The sequence below is a fragment of the Phasianus colchicus genome, chromosome 5 (assembly GCF_987193195.1).
Source record: "Phasianus colchicus chromosome 5, bPhaCol1.hap1.1, whole genome shotgun sequence".
NCBI classification, from domain to species: Eukaryota; Metazoa; Chordata; class Aves; order Galliformes; family Phasianidae; genus Phasianus; species Phasianus colchicus.
The window spans coordinates 36,600,802-36,610,000 of NC_143440.1; the positions used below are offsets into that span (position 1 = coordinate 36,600,802).

Here is a 9,199-nt window from a genome sequence, read left to right on the forward strand (position 1 = left end):
TGTTGTCATACATTGCATCCTGACCACAAAAGCAAAGAGCATGAAGATGACCACTTAGGAGCCTTGCATCAAAGTCATTTCTAACCGTATCCTTTGAGCATGTCCTCTTGCATCATCTTTTTTACTGCAGTTGTTTTGTTGCCAAATACATGTTGCTTGCCATATGTATGTAATTCATTCACAACAAATATATGATCATATAACCATGCATGGAATATGATTGAAAAATGGCAATGGTATGAGAGTTGAAAACAGAATTTTCTGTTTGTTGGGATTCTGACAATATGGTTAAAAAAAAAAAAAAAGCTTGTAGCCCAAAGAGCACAGCAGACACGCTTATGCCTTTTTTATTATTATATTATTTTATTATTATTATTTTTATTTATATTTTGTTTTTGTATTTTGCAAAGCATTAACAAGAATGAAGAGGAGGAGGAATTTTAGAGATTTTTGTAAGTTAGCAGATGATCAAACTTTATTTATATTCGTGTATCAAATACAACACATGTAAGATCACATTTCCAGGAATAATATTCTCGTTTTCTCACAATACTTAATTGTAAGGCCAACGTCAGATTTTCCACCTAAGTCGTTGCTATTTTGTGTACTGACATTGCTGGAGGGTATTACTCTGGTGAGTAATAGAGAGAGTGCTGTAAATGGGCGCCTATCTTTGAATCTGGGTTCTGTTAGCCACTTTCTATGCCTTTCATTTTATTTGAGAGCTCTGACCAAGAATGCTTGCCATTTGGAGATGAGACTCATATTTTTGTTGCCATCCTTAGTAAACTATGTTCTTAAGTTATGCTATAACACAGTAAATGCACTATGCGGTGATATTGCAAGAGAAGAACTATTTGCTTTAGTGTTAGTTGCATCCTATATGGCCTCTCGCTTGGAATGTTGTATGTTTAATTGGTGACAAGCTTTTTAATGCTCAGCTCTAGTTACAATATTATTATGTTACAACTGTGAAAAATTCTAATTAAGATGATCTGTTTGCCAGGAAAAAGTTTAGTATATCAATTAATCTATTTTATCAGGGGAAGTAGTCCCTTCCCCAGCCCATATCTGCTGATCAGAGCCTGAGATACAAGAAAAACATCACAGATGCGTGCTGCATTGGACAAAGAAGACATGCATGCATTTAAATCATGTATATCTTACTTTTTACTGATGTAATTGTGAAATATGTTCTTTTTGCATTCATAATTAGGGGTGAAACAGATGGTGAAGGCTTAGTTTAAAATAATCTATCATTAAAATAACCTAGCCTACTGGTAATTCTTCACTCTAACTGGAGTTTAGGTCAGGGTAACAGGGTTTTTTGCGATGCTGGAATACACTAGAAGGATTTAGAGACTGCATGGATAGTACAAAATACGAGGATATTCTCCAGAAGGACACTGTAGTAACACCCCAGTGAATTAAATTTGTTTGTAGTTGGTATATGCAAAAAAGCTGGGGCAAAATTCCTTTGACAAATATAAATCTATTTAGTGCAATGCATTATACATTAGCACATATTCGGTCAAAGTGGTACAGTAGGTTTCATATCTTGAAAGGAAATAACCTCAGTATTCAACAAACACTGTACAAACCACTTAGTATTTTGGGTTAAAATCCCATGCTTTACATTTTCGTATTATTCTGATGTCAGAGGACATAAATTATAATTATTGGCATTATTATTCAAAGGTGCTGTAGCTCTAGTGACTTTTACATCTGAGTCTCACTTCCTTCACGTCTACCACATTGACTTGCTGATAGGTGACAAAGGAAATCTTCTATCAGTCCTGTCTCTCCAGCTTAGGACAGTTTTCAGGAATAAGAGAACTGGCTCAATAAATCAGATACTTCCATGTCTTTAAAGCATTTATTTTAGTGCTTCCTCTAAGATTTCATTCTCTAACAGCTTTGAAAAAAGCATATAGATTTCAGCATGGTATTATGATAAATCTTCTCAAGGAGGGGCAAGCATTAACATTTGTGTCAGTTCTTTTTCATCTTAATCCAACCTTGGTTAATAATCAGAAAATGCTACATAGTGGGTAAGAAGATGTAATTAACCCTTTGACCCTGGAATCTTAATTGGCGCCTGTTGAAAACAGTGGGGCAGTATTAAAAAAAAAAAAAAAATTAAAAAGTAGCCTGTGGTGATTGAAACAGCATAATACATAATGGTTTTCTGAAATAAAAGTACTGGGGAAATTCAGCTTTAATCACATTTTGCATATGAGCAGTAAGTATAGGTTTAAACAAGAAGTTACTGGTCTTTTTAAAATGTAATTGTGCTTAAAATTGGAATGGACATTTACCCCAACCATTTTTAAGGCACTGCAGTAGATGGGATAACACAAAGTTTATGAAAGTCAATTTTGCTTTTAAAAATAGAAACAAAATGAACTCAAGAATAATTTCATAACAGAAAGTGTTGTACTCTGATATTTTCCTTCAACGAAAACAGGACATTTTGCAGAATACTCATTGCCTTTGCATGCGCTATTTCTACGTCATAGTTGACGATAACCCTGGAACCATGGAATATCCAAAACACAAATCCTATCTGCCTTTGACCTACAGTGAAATTCCCACTGGAAATGACAATGTGCTGCTCAGTTTAAAAGAGAGACTTGAAAGCTGAGTGAATCCAGTACCCTCCTCACATTTATTGGTTTCTTGGCTATGCAAATACAATATAAATAATACTTCCAAAGATTACTCATTAATACAAAATTGTTTGTAAATAGATACAATGATACCATATACTCTTCTTCAGTATTTAATGTAACCTCTGCTATGTTATCTGCCAGCATTCTCTGAAGTCTACTGCTCTCTTGGCATGCACAAAGGACGTACGCTTTATGAAAAATTGAAAAATTTCAACACGCATTACTTAAATAATAAATATTCATAAATAATACCTATGAATAACGAATGAGGCAGTCCTTCAGAACTACTGTTTGACCTGTATAAGGTACAACAACACTGTCACAAAAGGGGTCCATCTCAGTCCTTTCGTGTGGGTGGGAGGAACTGCCTTGTACTGGAAGGTGACCATTTCTTCTACTATTTTTTTGATCATTTTTCTCTGATATGAGGATTTGAGCTTATTACTTCTAATGTATTTGCATTTTGAGTTAGCTGCTCTATTAGCAATTAATCAGTGGCCCTTCCAAAATATGATTAAGTAATCTTTCAAATTTTGCTCAATTTAAAAAATGGTGAATTATGTCAGTATTTTTATTCAAACATAACTTCAGGAAGCAGGGAAAGGAAGCAGGGAAAAGATACATGACCACCACACAGTTGTCTCAGTTGCTTTACTTATGGTATGGAAATGACTAGGTATGCAAGAAGCCTAAAAGAGTTGTAGGTATGCTACACTGGCCCTGCCATTCCATCAGTGGTGCCATAGTAACCTCCCTTGTAAAACTAGGAGGTAAATGTAAGGAATAATCTCCCAAAGGAAAGCAAAAGAACAGGATAAAGCATTAAGACTGTTTAACTGAAAGACAGGGGTGAAATGGAGAAGTAAAGTGAAAAAGCTTAAGATGCTTAATACTTTTCACATTTAAGACTCTTCCCAGTTGCTGGTTACTTTAAAAACTTAAGCCATATAAGTTGTAATTTCTTTTTTACTCTCATCCCAACCTGAGATTTTATTTATTTATATATTTCTGGCAAAACTAGTTTTAGCAAATTCCAAGTCAACACTGAGCAGAATATTTCTACTTAGTGATGAAAGCTTTCTATAAATTTCTCTAAAAGGCCTGAGTTCCTAAATAAGATCATGCTTACTTAGAAGAGAAGCAAGAAAGCCAATACTCAGAATTACATTTTGCTATTCTCCCAAAACTCTACCCAGATATGCCAGATAATTACACAGTAATCTAGCAAACTAAATAGAACAGATTATAAATGTGCTGAGTGCATGGAGCCTTTTTCCAGTAAAAGAGGAAGGGAATCACACAAATTGGATATGTTAAAAGTGGGATATGTGAAAAATGATACACAAAAAAACTATGAAATTTCCTTCTATGGGATACTTTTTAGCCAACAAAATAATTTGATTCAAAAAGAATCTTGAGCGCACTGGTTCTAGGAGTAATTACATAGAATATCACCTGTAATGACCACGAAAACTAGTAACAACCTGATGTTAGAAAGAAACTTCTAGTAGTCTGGTCATTACCTACCTAACTGGCACTGATATTTCGAACACTGTTCTTAAGTAGGGTGCAGACTGTTGGATCCAGGGAAATCAACTACTGCTGGTAGCTATTAGTCTGATTCAGTATTGCAAGTTGTTGTTGGAGGAAGGCTTTTTAGCAAGGACATACATCAGTGGCCAGGGAATCAGGATGACAGTTTTCTGTTTTATTTCTAACAGGGGATTAAAATAGTTTCCCCAAAGAAGGGAACCTGAGAGAGAGAATCAGGACAACTTATACTGAGACCCTTGAAGATCTACTCTTCTGATTTTTCTGTGCTAGGGAAAATGGGAAGTAACAGAAGAAATATGTACTTGGGGAGATCAAATGTGTAAAGGTTTTGATTGTCCTTGTATAGATTCAAGTTTGAACTTCACTGCTCCAAGTTTTCCACCTGTTGTTGACGTTAAAATTCAAGGAATTGATGTTAATCATTTGAAAAGAAATTATGATGATTTATAAGAGGCCATAAATGGCTTGCAGAATGTAAATGTTTTTACGTGAAGGAAATCTATGCAGATTTACATTTTTATTAATTCATGAATATAAATTAGAGTATCTTTTTAATGCAGTAAGGGTTTGTTTTCCAATATGGGGTGTATTTTTTTTAGAAAACACAGATTTTTGAACCACCTACTACATCACAGTGGAGTGAGTGCTTCCTAAGGACAATTTCTGACTAACAGTGTATTGGGAATTAATCAAGAAGAACAAGAATTAAAGAAATTAAAAACTAGAAATCACTATTCTATATTTAAAAAGGAGTGAAATGATTTCATGACTTTGTTGTCAAATATTTTCTTGAATTTGACTGCTTCTGTTACCTTTTCTTCTAAAACCATCATTCAAAAGGTGTAGTTACGCTTTTGCTCTACGCGTACTTTTATCCGGAAAGAATTTTCAGGTTAGGATGTTTTCGGTTTGTTTCTTGTTCATCTTAACATTTGGGGTGTTTCATTTCCCCTGATATATCTACATCTATCTGTCTATCTGTATACTTTAGAAAATTTTATTTTTTTTTTCTTGGACTTCCAAGTTTTATAACTTGGATTTGCAATATTTCTTTTTTTTTCTTTGCCAGCAGTCAGCCTTCTAAAAAGCATAAAACTAAAGGCACATGTAGTATTTGAAAGGCAATTTATTCCTAGAAAAGATTTGCTCGTGTACCTAGATGTATATTTCCATCTTGATGCACAGTGATTTACTCTACATGTCAGTTTAGAATATAGTCCTTTGTTTATTAACTGCAGTCATGTTTCAAAAGATATGCATCAATCTGTGCATTTTTGCAGTTTGCAGTTGCAATGGAAGCTGCATCCAAAGACAGAACCTGTCAAACTAAAATCTGGTCTAGAGTTTTATACCAAAGGGATGAAATTCATAACGTTTCTATAGGCCTAAGCTGTAAACATATTTGAGAGTAATCTGCTGATTGGCTTTGTTTGTTGTCTCACAAAAGGAAAATGGTGTGTGTGTAATCCTCAATTAATTAACAAATTATTTAGGTCCACAGTGGTTTGAGTGATGGCAGGATTTTATTTTCTTTTTCTCATTTGTTTGTTTGTTTTCAGATTTTGTTTTTCAGTTTTCTCTACTTTTATTCTGGGGAGTCGGGGATCTTCTTATATATCATTCGATTGGAAGGCTATTTGTTTTTCTTATTTATTTCTTCCTGTAAAAAAAATTGAAGAACATTTCATTTTTTCTATATTTTTCCTATATGCAAATGAGATAACTTTATATAGTATATGGCAGATATAAGCAGAACAGTAAGTCCTTCAACTTTGGAATATACTAATGTTGATTTTTAATATATAAATTTTATAAAAGAATGGTCTTAAGGATTCAAATTAAAAACACACATCTGAATATTTTCCTCAATTTGTTCTGTGATACCTTTGTTTGAATCTATTTCTATCTAGGATTTAAAATTTTAAGTTAATATATTCACTAGACTTTTCTTTCTCTGCAGTCCCTGGATGGATTTGTATTTGCACTAAATCAAGAAGGAAAATTTTTGTACATTTCCGAAACTGTCTCCATCTACTTAGGCCTGTCCCAAGTAAGTACATGCTTTCAGTTCTATAGCATAATTGTGTGTGAGGTGTTCTTCCGTTTCTCATTTTAAAAAAATTATAATAATCTAGTTTCTGTATTTTGCATGGATTATTTGATTAGTTATTTAAAGTTGCATCTGGTTCATCCTGAGAAGTAATTGAAAAACATGTCTATCAGTATTGGATGTTCAAATAAGATACACTTGTGCCTGAAAACTTTTTGCCATGAAGGATCATTATTAATTTATTGAGAACAAATCAAGTTTCTTTTCTTGGTTGTTTTGAACTTTAAACCTCTATACCTGATAGGAAAGGGATACGTTAATAGTACTTCCCTTGTGTCCTATTACTGGATGTTTATGGAGTACCCTGCATTATCTAGGGAGCTGACACAATGACAGGGAGTCATTTGGAGTCAAGAAATGCTGAAAGAGACCATTAAAATGTCTGGCAGGGAGGGTTCCAACAAGGACACGTTTTGCTGCTTCCACAAATGTTCACTAATATGAAGAAAATATATTAAATACAGTATTTTTAAAATGTAATTGCTAACAACTGTTTTTCAAAGATTAAAAGGGAGAATGGAAGTGAAGGGAAAGTTGTTTGCTGGTACTTAGCCCTAATCCTGCTGCATTCAGAAATCTTTTGTTAGAATAGCTTCTTTCTACTTGTGTTTAGAAATGCAGAAGAAAGATTTTACATGATGATTTGCAGGGTAAGATATCTGTTTCTATTGCAGTCAATCTGAGGAGAAAAAGAAAATCTGATATAAATTTTTATTTCCTTTAAGTTGGTATCCATACTGCTGTGAGGAGGCAAGTATTATTACTGATAAGTGCTAGTTTTGCTGTACCCTAACAGTAATGAAATGGGAAAATTTAACTCTTGGTGCAAAAAATGACTAATTTTGAAATTATGTCATGAGAATTAGGATAGATGTTCATTAAGTCATCAAAGAAATCACAAGAAATTTATAAGTTCAGTAATTGTTATTTTGGGTTGGCTTTAGCAAAGCAAATGCTAAAGGTGTTTCTTACTCATATATGTACTTTTTTTCTGTCATTAAAGTCCCTTGTTTTGTAATAGACTTTAATACCTGCCTTAATCTGTTTGGGAATTGGTATCAAGAATCTCAGATTTTGAAATTGGTGCGCCACCATGTTGCTAATACAGTAAAGAATCAGAACTTTAATGTTTATTATTGTCTTATGCTCATATTAATCTGTTTTATGCATAGTATCCAACAAAGTTTAACAAGCCAGTAAAGAAGAAGGATGGATAATTAGTTTAAGCAGGTAAATGCTAATTAGGAAACTCCTGAAAGGCATCCATTATACGGTAGCTTAAAACAAATTTTACAGCCCTGGTTAGTGGTGTAATCCAAATTCTGTCAAGGCAACTGCATTTTCTGTAATTGAGATGTGTATGTTTGCTTTGCATAACAGATGGCTCTGTATGCTTAGACTGATAGCTAGGAAAATAATAATTGCATTATTCTGGCCAAAAGAATATTAGCTCTTGGGTTTTGGCCATTTCAGTCAGTCCTCCTGCCAGCACAGCATATGCACATATATGGATTGGATTTTCAAGGAAATTGATGCATCTGGAATAGTGTGGCCATCTGAAATATCATCTGTTCAAGAAAAAATTTGGCTTTAACCCTATGCTAGTCCCTTGTTAAAAACATTTTCTGCCACTATCTTTTTAACTATAGGACTCAGTAAATCTTTCCTTACTCTGTACTTACATGCAGTTGGTGAGGCTTTGCACTTCATCTCGATCCCCATATACATTTCAAGAAAGGATTCTGATAAATTAAGCAATTTTCTTTGCACGTTAGAGTCTGTCAGCACAAATGTTTCCTTGTGTTCATTGCTGATGATATAAATGAAAAAATAATATAAAATCAGAATCAGGACTGTGGCTTTTAATATGTTAACAGATGATATCAACTGAGATCTGCTCAAATATCTATGATTTTCAGTTGTCATCAGTCTTTACTTTGTATGTCTCTGACTTATTACATTCTTAATGTATTGTTTGGTTTTATACTATTGTACAGCTAGGTTTCCAGCAATTACAAAAGAAGCACTGTAGCTACTTGACACTAAATCACTATTCAAAGCACTATTTGTTGCAAAAAATATTAGTAAGAATATACTTAAAATCATTCCTGAAACTATATGTGGAAATGCTAGTATTTTCACTACAACTTAATTCTGAATTTCCAAAAGAGTGCTATATGATACATGTGATATTGCATCACTTGCGCTGCAAGTAAACATTGATGTGTTCCTATCCTGATATGAGCCCCCACTCCCAACTATGTATTTGTACAGAACCTGTAGGCAATTTTGCATTTCAAAAAGTCTGGGTGTACATTATAAGCATTTTTATTTGAATCATCGTCTTGGAGTGCTGACTTTGGAGTCTTATTTTTTTTAGTAAAGTGTCATCTTCATCTTTTATTTTATTTTATTTTATTTTTTGTATGCATGGAAATTATATATAATATATTTTGTATTTGTAAAGAAAAAATCTCACATCTCTTAGCAATGGGAAAATAATAATTGTACCAAGTCTTAGCAGATGAAAACCCTTTTTAACTGAACCAGTTTTTCTCTTCTCTGAACACTGAGAGCCAGAATACAGAGAGCCAGTGGTAGAAAACAAATGGATACTGATATTCTAAGATAGCTGCAAGGCTAATAGTAAAAAAATCTGATAAAACACTATCTTGGAAGGTAGTCTGGCAATGATGATAATAACGTTACTTCTGGCAAAAATGACAGTGTATTCAAACAGTAAACAAAAATTAAAATAAATATTCTTCCAACATTGCATGTGAACCTATCTTTTGTGTGTAGAGACATATATTTGTTTAGAATACTTTATCTCTCAGCTAATGTCAACCAAGAATTTCAAGCT

The 9,199-nt window shown here is 33.5% G+C and overlaps 1 protein-coding gene across 5 annotated transcripts in view; it reads left to right on the forward strand.

The window, feature by feature from the left end:
- NPAS3 (neuronal PAS domain protein 3) overlaps positions 1-9,199 on the forward strand; it is a 596,956-nt gene that overhangs the window by 405,496 nt on the left and 182,261 nt on the right. For all 5 annotated transcript variants that reach the window (XM_090141311.1, XM_090141312.1, XM_090141313.1 and 2 more), the window contains one exon: positions 6,187-6,276. In XM_090141311.1, the coding sequence (XP_089997437.1) occupies positions 6,187-6,276 (90 nt within the window). The remainder of the gene's footprint in view (positions 1-6,186; positions 6,277-9,199) is intronic.